We start from the raw sequence: 13307 nt of genomic DNA, 5'->3' as shown, positions 1-13307 counted from the left end.
GCCCAGGCATACCTGAGGATGGAAATAAAGATGAACAAACACGAACAAAACAAATGAAAATATACATAGACCTGGACCTACACAACCACACACATTAATGCTCATACCTGTATCGCGGGGATCCCTGCTGCTGGGCAGGTTTCCATAGCGACCAGCATGGGTGTGGCCAATGAGAGCAAGGCCCCGATCACAAGGACAAAATGATGGAGCATGATGGAACCTGAAAGGAAGGAGAGGAGATTAGGGAAGATAAGTGGAGAAGAGAGGTGATTGTAGGAGAAAAAGGAGAAAAAGACAAGAGAGGATGAAAACGAAAGAAGAACAAATAGATATGAGGGGAGGGGAGGAGATGAGGAGGAGAGAGGAAGAGAAAGATCAGATGAAGAGACGATAGGAAAGGAGATAAGAGGAGAGGAAATGAGTATAGGAGACAAGGAAAGAACAGAGGAAAACAGAAAGAAAGAAAGGGGAAGAAAAGTAGCAGGATATTTGAAAACAGGAGGAGACAGGAGGAGTAAAGGAGAGAAAAAGAGGAAAGCAGAAAGGATACAAAGGTAAGGCAAATGAGAGGAGAGGAGGAGGGGTTGACAATACAGGAAAGGAGGGAGGAGGAAAGAGGAGAAGAGAGGAAAAGCTAGGTGCAAAGAGGAGAGGAAGATGGAGGAAGACGATGAGGAGGAGAGAAACAAGTCAAGAAAGAGGGAAAGGAGATAGGAGAATTAAAGGGCAAGAGGAAGAAGAGGGAGAGAAGGTGTGGAGAGGGGAGACAAAGAGAAGAGAGGAGGTGGAGGAGAGAAGCAAAAGATTGCAGGTTCAAATCTACCACAGTGCCTCTGAGCAACTGAATCATCTGCTGACAGTGATTGACTCAGTAAACTTAAATATTCTTCAGGAAAACAAACAAGATGTGAGAGCTGATCAATGATCACAGTCCTCATTAACATAAAACAAATACACAATCATAAAAGAGAAACAGATCATCTTGTTAACAAAAGCAGAATCTTTCACAACTTACGTATTTGGTAAACTGTAATCAACTCACAGATATGATATAGATATAAAGATAAATGTCAAACAATGTATAAAACTCACCTGAGAGAACAGACAGAAAGATAAAACCCACCACGGCGAGTTCAAAACAAACTGAAGTGAAGCTCTGAGTCCTGCAGCAGCCGGAGGAGGAACACAAAAACCAAAGATTCAGCAGCTTTTACATCGGAAATTACTTTCTGAGTCTACTGTAGGTAGTTCTGCAATTGTGGGAGGTTATTGAGAGATGGAGGGAGACAGAGAGAGAGCGAGAAAACAAAGTATATTTCCTCCTATCTTATTATTTCACAACCTTTTCTGTGCTGTTGATCCATATTGAGGTCCTAAAACCAAGCTAAATTCCCTACATGATTAAGAGTATGTGGACACCTGAACATTTCATTCACATTTGTGATGGTTGAGCATGTTATTCCCAAATCCTGGGCGTTAATCTTCTGCTCTAACAGCCTCCACTCTTCTGGTCTCAGGTTCTCCTCTAGATTTTGGAGCCTGGTTGCAGAAATTTCTTCCCAATCAGCCACAACAGCATTAGTGAGGTCCAACACTGAAGCTGGGTGATAAGTTCTCATTTGCAGTCTGTGTTCCAGTTCATCCCAAAGGTGTTGAATGGGGTTGGGGTCAGAGGTCTGTGGAGGCCAGTCATGTGCTTCTCACATGTACTGACATACACTTGAGTCACAGAGTTTACCACTGGTTTCTCTAAAAGATGTTTTAAAAAGTGTTGTTCAAAAACACTTGCAGTTATTCTGGAAATATCTCTACAATCCCCAAAGACTACGCTTCTGTTGAAAAACAAAGATGGCTGCCTGCCAGCTACTTGGACAGGAAAGCAGAGTCACAACTTGGAAAACAGGTTAAAAAACAAAAATACTGTAAGTAATTTACAAGTACACTTGTAAGTGCACTTAAAGCATAGCTCCAGTATTTTTTAACCAGGGCCTTATTTTCTCATGTTTTTGGGTGTAAATGATTGATAAGGACAAAAATATTTGGAATCAGTGCAATACAGAGCAAGAACAATGTACCTGGCCACTGTGAACAGCTGCTGTAATGTCACCCTGTGGGCAAAGTATGTCCACTGAAGTGTTTGTTTTTGCCACTAACAGGCTCAGATTGTTATTACAAATGTCTGACAACATTATGGAAAGGATTCCTGCAGAGATAGACTTTTTATTAAAGAGTAAGATCCTTTTCATTTGACCAGAAACATCAGTATATATTACTACCAGACTCCACTGAGTGCTTTCAGTGGTAAAAGAAGCATTCAGATCCTTTACAAAAGTACCACAGGATAACACAAATGTAGAGCCCCCCCAGATACAAACAGGACCTTTGACTCTGACCACACCACTTCAAATTCATGACTTATGACAGGGTGTGTTCTTCAGAGAAGGAGGTTTCAGCAATTTAACAAAAATAAAATAAGAATAGATTTCAAGATACACACACACGACTATGTCAGGAAGAAGTCAACTGAGGATCTGCCAAAGTGACAAAAGTTTACCAAAAAGAAGAAGTGCAAAAAACCTTAAGTGTTTCACTTCAATAACCTTAAGAGGGGTCACACGAAACAGATTTCATGCAGCTGAATGGAGGGCTGTGATATGTATGATAGAAAACCATTTTTATGGTTTTAATAGATGAGATTAGGGGATGAACACTGGTTTGCGCGTGGATATCTTCTGCAGAGTCAAATGAGATCAATCAGTGTCATCTCTGTGGGTTCAATATAGAGGGAAGGTCCAGGACATGTTTAGCCTAGCTTACGACAAACACTGGAACCAGCTGGAAACTGATAGCATAGCTTTACTGTTCGTCTGACCTGATTCTGAATCTTAATCTGGACTGTTGCTTTTCCATCTTCTTATAAAGCTGTGAGGTCAAACAGGTTCTGCTTCTAATGTGTTCACATGTTAAAGTTTTCTCTGTGGCTGAAGAAGATGTCTTGGTCCATTTGTTACAGGTCCGTGTTTGTATCTTAGAGAGAGTTGAGACAAAAATCTAATCAGCAAGCCAGGATTTCTCAACACTAAGTAACAGGCCATTTTTTCTGATCACTATTACTACTATTGCACTGGTTCACTTAAATGAAAGAAAAATCTTATGGAAGCTACTTTCTGCCAGTAAAAGAAAAAAAGCTGCTCTTGGTTGAGTCAAATTTTTGACATTTTTTAATTTCATAATTATACATTTTTATCCTAATAATTTTGACTTTTTACCTCATAATTTTGACCTAGTAAGTCAACATTTTGACTGACCTGAAATAACTTTTCATCTACTCTTCAGATCTGGATCCAGATGCATATCACAACATTTTAGGCATCTTTTATTATATATGTATTTTATTCTCAAAGAGATTTAGAGTGTTTGAGTGTTAAGACAAAACCAAGGTCATTGACAGTCTTACTGGAAATATCAATTCTAATTATACACTTACACAATGAAGTGAGGTAACACTCAAGTACAACATGGTGCAGTAATGCTATAATATTGCATGGCACATCCTATAGTGCCATGCCAGACACTTCTACTGCAACTATTAGAAACGTGCAGTTCTGTGGTGTCTGACAAACCTTTAAACTCATAAACTTCTCCAACTGGACTACCTGGATTAAACAACTCACCCTGTGCTGTTTTAACCCACATTGTTATGTTTTGAAACAGCCTTGAACTATGAAGACAAAAACCACAAAGTTAATGGTTGGCTAAAATGTGTAGTGAAATTATATGTAACTTTTCTTTAATCTCATCAAGCATTGTAGTATTCATTCCATTGAATACTACACTTTAATTTTGCTTTAGTGGCAATCACAGAAAGAGTCTTCAAAGAAGGTTTACATGCATTAATATGAAGGAAACAATTATGGTGAACAAGTTACAGTCAAAGTTTAACAAATGTCACTGTGTGGTGAGAGTGTGTTATGGTCAACTGTCATTCTAAAAACAGCTTTGAGAAATATGATCTGAAATCAGAGGTTTGTAAATGCTGACTGACGCCAGCTGACGTGAGCATACAACAGAACTTTATTCTGTATTTGCGAAAAGGAGGAAGCCGTTGAAGATGATCTTTTTTTCTCGTATGTCGTTTCTCTCAGTAGATGTCTGCTGGTCCATAAAGGACTCGAGCCAAACCTTCTGATCTTTTGCCAGCTGTAAAACCACGCCACCTGACAGCACCTGAAACACAACACGGCCAATCACAAGGAGGCGTCATGAAAAACTCAGCTGGCACATTCCTGTCAGACTTTCATTTTTCTCAGGAACATCTCTTGAGCTCTGTGGTACTCACTGAAGCACTGAAACTAACCTGATCATTGTTCCTGTTGTGATCACAGAATCCCACCTTCCTCTCCATAGCATCAGTAACTATACGCAGACACATGCTGACCTAAAAAACACACAACACATGGCACAACTGTAAGGTAGTAATGGCAATGGAGCTCTGACAGTGCAGCTGTGGACCAGACAGCAGTGAGTTACCTTGGCCACAGAGTGGAAGGTGAAGTAATAAACACCAGGTACTCTGCAGATAAATTCACCTGTGGCTGCATTAAAATCTTCAGGTTTGTTGACCACAGTTGTCTGGTAAGTTACTCTCTGAAATGCACACACACACACACACAGGATCAGTAATGAAATGATACAGCCTTGAAACTACAAAAGAAAAAAGGCAAGAGACTGCTGCACATCTTTATATTTTTCCATGTTGGTAGTTCTTATGAAAACTGGTGACAATGAAGTCTGTGGATTATCCAGACTAATGAGGACACTATCTCTGGAAAGACATGCCACTACTTCACACATACAAAACTAAAACTATCTACATGGCTAATAACAAATCACAATGTTCTGTTCTCCTATTCCAGGAGAAATAAAAGAAGATTGCAGATTTTAAAAACATTTAGAAAAAGGAGTTGATGGACAGAACGGTCAGAGACAGACAACAGACTGAACCTGATCATAGGGAGGATAACTGTTATCAGTCCTGGGGAAATATGTTTTTTTCCTTTCTCTCTGAGAAGTAGATGTGAAGATCAGTATCAGTCTCATGTATGGTGTGTTAAATTTGGAGCTGGAGTCAGGACGTGGTTAGCCTAGCTAAGCATAAAGAGAAGAAGCATGGGGAAACAGCTAACATGGCCGTGTCCAAGGTTCAGAAATACACATACCAACCAGCCCTTTGTATCTCAGGGAGAGCAGAAGTGACAAACAGTTACCACCTTCAAAATCAATTCACAACTTCCACTCAAAGATTAAAAAATGGCAGTCAAGGGTGAAAGGTCAAAGGTCTAGAATGTGCACCAACTTTAGATGGAGCTCTCTGTATGTACCTGCTTCGCCTTTCTCTCCTTTCTCTCCGGTGCGACCGTCTCTGCCGGGCAGCCCAGGCATACCTGAGGATGGAAATAAAGATGAACAAACACGAACAAAACAAATGAAAATATACATAGACCTGGACCTACACAACCACACACATTAATGCTCATACCTGGTATCCCGGGGATCCCTGCTGCTGGGCAGGTTTCCATAGCGACCAGCATGGGTGTGGCCAATGAGAGCAAGGCCCCGATCACAAGGACAAAATGATGGAGCATGATGGAGAACCTGAAAGGAAGGAGAGGAGATTAGGGAAGATAAGGTGAGAAGAGAGGTGATTGTAGGAGAAAAAGGAGAAAAAGACAAGAGAGGATGAAAACGAAAGAAGAAACAAATAGATATGAGGGGAGGGGAGGAGATGAGGAGGAGAGAGGAAGAGAAAGATCAGATGAAGAGACGATAGGAAAGGAGATAAGAGGAGAGGAAATGAGTATAGGAGACAAGGAAAGAACAGAGGAAAACAGAAAGAAAGAAAGGGGAAGAAAAGTAGCAGGATATTTGAAAACAGGAGGAGACAGGAGGAGTAAAGGAGAGAAAAAGAGGAAAGCAGAAAGGATACAAAGGTAAGGCAAATGAGAGGAGAGGAGGAGGGGTTGACAATACAGGAAAGGAGGGAGGAGGAAAGAGGAGAAGAGAGGAAAAGCTAGGTGCAAAGAGGAGAGGAAGATGGAGAAGACGATGAGGAGGAGAGAAAAACAAGTCAAGAAAGAGGGAAAGGAGATAGGAGAATAAAGGGCAAGAGGAAAGAAGAGGGGAGAGAAGGTGTGGAGAGGGGAGACAAAGAGAAGAGAGGAGGTGGAGGAGAGAAGCAAAAGATTGCAGGTTCAAATCTACCACAGTGCCTCTGAGCAACTGAATCATCTGCTGACAGTGATTGACTCAGTAAACTTAAATATTCTTCAGGAAAACAAACAAGATGTGAGAGCTGATCAATGATCACAGTCCTCATTAAACATAAAACAAATACACAATCATAAAAAGAGAAACAGATCATCTTGTTAACAAAAGCAGAATCTTTCACAACTTACGTATTTGGTAAACTGTAATCAACTCACAGATATGATATAGATATAAAGATAAATGTCAAACAATGTATAAAACTCACCTGAGAGAACAGACAGAAAGATAAAACCCACCACGGCGAGTTCAAAACAAACTGAAGTGAAGCTCTGAGTCCTGCAGCAGCCGGAGGAGGAACACAAAAACCAAAGATTCAGCAGCTTTTACATCGGAAATTACTTTCTGAGTCTACTGTAGGTAGTTCTGCAATTGTGGGAGGTTATTGAGAGATGGAGGGAGACAGAGAGAGAGCGAGAAAACAAAGTATATTTCCTCCTATCTTATTATTTCACAACCTTTTCTGTGCTGTTGATCCATATTGAGGTCCTAAAACCAAGCTAAATTCCCTACATGATTAAGAGTATGTGGACACCTGAACATTTCATTCACATTTGTGATGGTTGAGCATGTTATTCCCAAATCCTGGGCGTTAATCTTCTGCTCTAACAGCCTCCACTCTTCTGGTCTCAGGTTCTCCTCTAGATTTTGGAGCCTGGTTGCAGAAATTTCTTCCCAATCAGCCACAACAGCATTAGTGAGGTCCAACACTGAAGCTGGGTGATAAGTTCTCATTTGCAGTCTGTGTTCCAGTTCATCCCAAAGGTGTTGAATGGGGTTGGGGTCAGAGGTCTGTGGAGGCCAGTCATGTGCTTCTCACATGTACTGACATACACTTGAGTCACAGAGTTTACCACTGGTTTCTCTAAAAGATGTTTTAAAAAGTGTTGTTCAAAAACACTTGCAGTTATTCTGGAAATATCTCTACAATCCCCAAAGACTACGCTTCTGTTGAAAAACAAAGATGGCTGCCTGCCAGCTACTTGGACAGGAAAGCAGAGTCACAACTTGGAAAACAGGTTAAAAAACAAAAATACTGTAAGTAATTTACAAGTACACTTGTAAGTGCACTTAAAGCATAGCTCCAGTATTTTTTAACCAGGGCCTTATTTTCTCATGTTTTTGGGTGTAAATGATTGATAAGGACAAAAATATTTGGAATCAGTGCAATACAGAGCAAGAACAATGTACCTGGCCACTGTGAACAGCTGCTGTAATGTCACCCTGTGGGCAAAGTATGTCCACTGAAGTGTTTGTTTTTGCCACTAACAGGCTCAGATTGTTATTACAAATGTCTGACAACATTATGGAAAGGATTCCTGCAGAGATAGACTTTTTATTAAAGAGTAAGATCCTTTTCATTTGACCAGAAACATCAGTATATATTACTACCAGACTCCACTGAGTGCTTTCAGTGGTAAAAGAAGCATTCAGATCCTTTACAAAAGTACCACAGGATAACACAAATGTAGAGCCCCCCCAGATACAAACAGGACCTTTGACTCTGACCACACCACTTCAAATTCATGACTTATGACAGGGTGTGTTCTTCAGAGAAGGAGGTTTCAGCAATTTAACAAAAATAAAATAAGAATAGATTTCAAGATACACACACACGACTATGTCAGGAAGAAGTCAACTGAGGATCTGCCAAAGTGACAAAAGTTTACCAAAAAGAAGAAGTGCAAAAAACCTTAAGTGTTTCACTTCAATAACCTTAAGAGGGGTCACACGAAACAGATTTCATGCAGCTGAATGGAGGGCTGTGATATGTATGATAGAAAAACCATTTTTATGGTTTTAATAGATGAGATTAGGGGATGAACACTGGTTTGCGCGTGGATATCTTCTGCAGAGTCAAATGAGATCAATCAGTGTCATCTCTGTGGGTTCAATATAGAGGGAAGGTCCAGGACATGTTTAGCCTAGCTTACGACAAACACTGGAACCAGCTGGAAACTGATAGCATAGCTTTACTGTTCGTCTGACCTGATTCTGAATCTTAATCTGGACTGTTGCTTTTCCATCTTCTTATAAAGCTGTGAGGTCAAACAGGTTCTGCTTCTAATGTGTTCACATGTTAAAGTTTTCTCTGTGGCTGAAGAAGATGTCTTGGTCCATTTGTTACAGGTCCGTGTTTGTATCTTAGAGAGAGTTGAGACAAAAATCTAATCAGCAAGCCAGGATTTCTCAACACTAAGTAACAGGCCATTTTTTCTGATCACTATTACTACTATTGCACTGGTTCACTTAAATGAAAGAAAAATCTTATGGAAGCTACTTTCTGCCAGTAAAAGAAAAAAAGCTGCTCTTGGTTGAGTCAAATTTTTGACATTTTTTAATTTCATAATTATACATTTTTATCCTAATAATTTTGACTTTTTACCTCATAATTTTGACCTAGTAAGTCAACATTTTGACTGACCTGAAATAACTTTTCATCTACTCTTCAGATCTGGATCCAGATGCATATCACAACATTTTAGGCATCTTTTATTATATATGTATTTTATTCTCAAAGAGATTTAGAGTGTTTGAGTGTTAAGACAAAACCAAGGTCATTGACAGTCTTACTGGAAATATCAATTCTAATTATACACTTACACAATGAAGTGAGGTAACACTCAAGTACAACATGGTGCAGTAATGCTATAATATTGCATGGCACATCCTATAGTGCCATGCCAGACACTTCTACTGCAACTATTAGAAACGTGCAGTTCTGTGGTGTCTGACAAACCTTTAAACTCATAAACTTCTCCAACTGGACTACCTGGATTAAACAACTCACCCTGTGCTGTTTTAACCCACATTGTTATGTTTTGAAACAGCCTTGAACTATGAAGACAAAAACCACAAAGTTAATGGTTGGCTAAAATGTGTAGTGAAATTATATGTAACTTTTCTTTAATCTCATCAAGCATTGTAGTATTCATTCCATTGAATACTACACTTTAATTTTGCTTTAGTGGCAATCACAGAAAGAGTCTTCAAAGAAGGTTTACATGCATTAATATGAAGGAAACAATTATGGTGAACAAGTTACAGTCAAAGTTTAACAAATGTCACTGTGTGGTGAGAGTGTGTTATGGTCAACTGTCATTCTAAAAACAGCTTTGAGAAATATGATCTGAAATCAGAGGTTTGTAAATGCTGACTGACGCCAGCTGACGTGAGCATACAACAGAACTTTATTCTGTATTTGCGAAAAGGAGGAAGCCGTTGAAGATGATCTTTTTTTCTCGTATGTCGTTTCTCTCAGTAGATGTCTGCTGGTCCATAAAGGACTCGAGCCAAACCTTCTGATCTTTTGCCAGCTGTAAAACCACGCCACCTGACAGCACCTGAAACACAACACGGCCAATCACAAGGAGGCGTCATGAAAAAACTCAGCTGGCACATTCCTGTCAGACTTTCATTTTTCTCAGGAACATCTCTTGAGCTCTGTGGTACTCACTGAAGCACTGAAACTAACCTGATCATTGTTCCTGTTGTGATCACAGAATCCCACCTTCCTCTCCATAGCATCAGTAACTATACGCAGACACATGCTGACCTAAAAAACACACAACACATGGCACAACTGTAAGGTAGTAATGGCAATGGAGCTCTGACAGTGCAGCTGTGGACCAGACAGCAGTGAGTTACCTTGGCCACAGAGTGGAAGGTGAAGTAATAAACACCAGGTACTCTGCAGATAAATTCACCTGTGGCTGCATTAAAATCTTCAGGTTTGTTGACCACAGTTGTCTGGTAAGTTACTCTCTGAAATGCACACACACACACACACAGGATCAGTAATGAAATGATACAGCCTTGAAACTACAAAAGAAAAAAGGCAAGAGACTGCTGCACATCTTTATATTTTTCCATGTTGGTAGTTCTTATGAAAACTGGTGACAATGAAGTCTGTGGATTATCCAGACTAATGAGGACACTATCTCTGGAAAGACATGCCACTACTTCACACATACAAAACTAAAACTATCTACATGGCTAATAACAAATCACAATGTTCTGTTCTCCTATTCCAGGAGAAATAAAAGAAGATTGCAGATTTTAAAAACATTTAGAAAAAGGAGTTGATGGACAGAACGGTCAGAGACAGACAACAGACTGAACCTGATCATAGGGAGGATAACTGTTATCAGTCCTCATCACTGAGAAGGCTGAACGGGCCTGCTGAGAGGGGTGCTGCCCTAGAAACAGAAAGGACATACACACATGTTCAGTGTGTGATCAAAGGTGCATTGGTATGCATATATATGCACACGCACACGAACACCATATGTACACATCTATCTATATATATGTACACTAGGGGTGATTGATGAGTTTACATTCAAATCCACATTCAGCTGATGACAGAGTGGAGTCGAAATTTTTAATTACCCGAAACAAAAATACCACAAAAGTTATTAACTTCAAACTTTCTTCATGATCAAAGAGTTGAACTACATGTGGCTGTAAAGAGAGCTGTTTAATTCATCTCCTTCTACCTTAGGTTACAAACTTATCAGCCTATGTATGCTGGTAGGCTGTAGGGTCAGAGGTCATGTTATTACCATGTCCGATGCTCTTCCCATCAGGGCCGGGGTGACCTGGTTGTCCAGGGTGACCCGCTGTTCCCAGATCCCCACGGAAACCTTTAGGACCCATGACCCCTTGCAAACCCCGATTCCCCATCTCCCCCTTCAGCCTCAGTAGGACGCTTGGATCTACCGGACCGTCGGCCATCTTAGCTGGAGATGAACAAGATGAATGATTACAGGTTAAGGTTGTTTTTCCTTTTTCCAGTTATGTGCCTCTCAGCTTCTCTTATCAGCTTCAAACATGGACGCATAACACATTTTCTTTTTCCAAATAACTAGGGCTGTTGAGAATACAGTGAGATTTGATGCCATCATTCAGCACATTTCAATTGAACCTGCTACACTGAGAGTTTTGACATGGTATGATGACCATGGAGGTCGTTTGAACAGATTTATACCTGGTTGTCCTTTCTCTCCCTTCGCCCCAGGCAGTCCATCTCTGCCCGGGGCTCCTGCCACTCCTGCACTGCCATCTACTCCTGCACAGTTTGGGTCACATTGGCTGGTCATCAAGAGTGAGGCCACGCCCACCAGAACAGTCAGCCCATAATAACCTCTCATGGTCCAAAACAATGGAGTTAATGGTATTTGGAAGAAAAGAAAGACGATGGTGCTGATGAAAGTCAAAACATGAAAAAGAGATAATCAGAAGAGACTGAAATATTTGTTCAATTCGACACACTGTGTTTTGTCCTGGGAATTTATTTATTTATTTAGCAATAATTACAAACTAACTAAATGTTCTACACTGATATTTATAGACCGCATATGACCGTAAACAGCAGCAAGCACCAACAGAATTTAATTTCTGACAGGGTGGATAAGGCTTTGAAACATCATTTACATTTAACAAATACAGGAAAATGTAATTAAACAGTAAACAGAATAGATGAAATACTTTCATTTTCAAGGCGTCATGCTGGGGTAGTTGAGGAAATAATCCTGGCTCTGCCCCTGAATTATACATAACAGAATCTTTTAAACTATATGTAAAAAATGAAGAAAACTTCTAAGAGGCAGTAAAAGAGAAAGCTACAGATTACAGTTTTGTTACATAATTCAATGATAAAGATAACTAAATGTTTACTGTCACCGATTATCTTCCTGCAGCTGGACACAAGTCTCTGCAAGTTATTTGCAAAATTTATAACAATTTGCCCCATGAGAGACAAGCAAATAAATAAAAAATACCGCACACCCATTCTCCAACCACACAGAAAAACAATGTAAAATGTGACAAATTTCAATTCAGAGTTGAAATAATTCCCCAAGATTTTGCATTAATTTGATTTCTTTCAGATAAGCTTTACTTTAAATGATTATGATGTATAATAAGTTTTGATTGAAGTCATGTTTTGCTGTTAACTACTGTTGCATTGATGACAGAACAGAATGACATAAACAAACACTGAATAAAAAATATGGTCTTTTTTTCTTCTAACATCAGTATTTCATTGGGAAACATTACCGTACTCACCAGCAGAGTTTTCTGTGTCACCGGCGGAGATTTGGAGCTGCAATGAAAGGACAGAGTTTCCCCTTTTAGTGAACAGATCAAGACTGAAAAAAGACTCATTGACTTATTCACACACACACTCTCTCTCTCTCTCTCTCACATACACACACACACAGACACAGAGTACATAATCAGTGAGGAAATGAAACTCATGATCTGACAAAAACATTGATTTTTCAAATTTTTTGCTTTCTTAAGATCTGAGACCTGTTCCATAAATACCTGCACCTGTACCAATAGCCACCAGACTCCACCAGCAAAGACAGGACTTTAACTGGGAAGAATGCAGGAGCTGCTGGGATATTGCTGCCTTGATTGTTTGAATGTGTGACCTTCAAAATTCATTGTGTACAGAACATTTGGTACATGTGACTGTGATGTATTCAAATCCCATACTTCAGTAAAAGTAGCAACACCACATCAGGGAAATAATCCACATTGAGTAACAGACCATTCAAAATTTAAAAGCAAAAATTAAGTTTAGGCAGTAAAATGCAACAAACATTTAACAGGAATGTGATAGTGAAGACTTTAAGTTTTAGTTTATTTGCAATCATATTTTAAATATAGGATATTTTAATATTTTTAGATGGGGAAGGGAAAGAGGGACACAGTTAAAGAAATGAGTGAAGAAAGAAGGTAAATATGTGATGAAATAAATAAAATTAAACAAAATAATTAAAAACATAATGACAATGAATGGCAATAATGACATTAGCACAAACCACACACTGGACTCAAACTAAACACCTTGAGGTTTGTACACTTGAGGGTTTTTGGCTTGGATGAACAAATCAGAGAGTTTGGGGCGCCATCATGTGGTCATATCATACAATGACAGATACTGTACATACAGTAAATATTTATCAGCAAGC

The 13307-nt window shown here is 39.5% G+C and overlaps 1 protein-coding gene across 4 annotated transcripts; it reads right to left on the bottom strand.

Annotated features, from left to right (window-relative positions):
• Positions 1-3763: 3763 nt before the first annotated feature.
• Positions 3764-12560, bottom strand: LOC108891975 (complement C1q subcomponent subunit C). Of its 4 annotated transcripts, none has more exons than XM_051067891.1 (7): positions 12394-12560; positions 11315-11529; positions 10890-11066; positions 10447-10523; positions 9973-10089; positions 9800-9880; positions 3764-4227 (listed from the first exon to the last, which is right to left on the bottom strand). In XM_051067891.1, exons 2-7 carry the CDS (start codon positions 11475-11477, stop codon positions 4075-4077), a joined length of 768 nt encoding a protein of 255 aa, XP_050923848.1. In that variant the 5' UTR covers positions 11478-11529; positions 12394-12560; the 3' UTR covers positions 3764-4074. The 4 variants fall into 4 exon arrangements, with proteins under 4 accessions (XP_050923848.1, XP_050923849.1, XP_050923847.1 ...); XM_051067892.1 differs by lacking the exon at positions 9800-9880 and adding an exon at positions 4358-4438; XM_051067890.1 differs by lacking the exons at positions 9800-9880; positions 9973-10089 and adding exons at positions 4358-4438; positions 4531-4647.
• Positions 12561-13307: the final 747 nt, after the last annotated feature.

The sequence above is a fragment of the Lates calcarifer genome, unplaced genomic scaffold (assembly GCF_001640805.2).
Source record: "Lates calcarifer isolate ASB-BC8 unplaced genomic scaffold, TLL_Latcal_v3 _unitig_2069_quiver_1094, whole genome shotgun sequence".
NCBI lineage: Eukaryota > Metazoa > Chordata > Actinopteri > Centropomidae > Lates > Lates calcarifer.
This window is presented reverse-complemented; position numbering and strand designations above follow the sequence as displayed.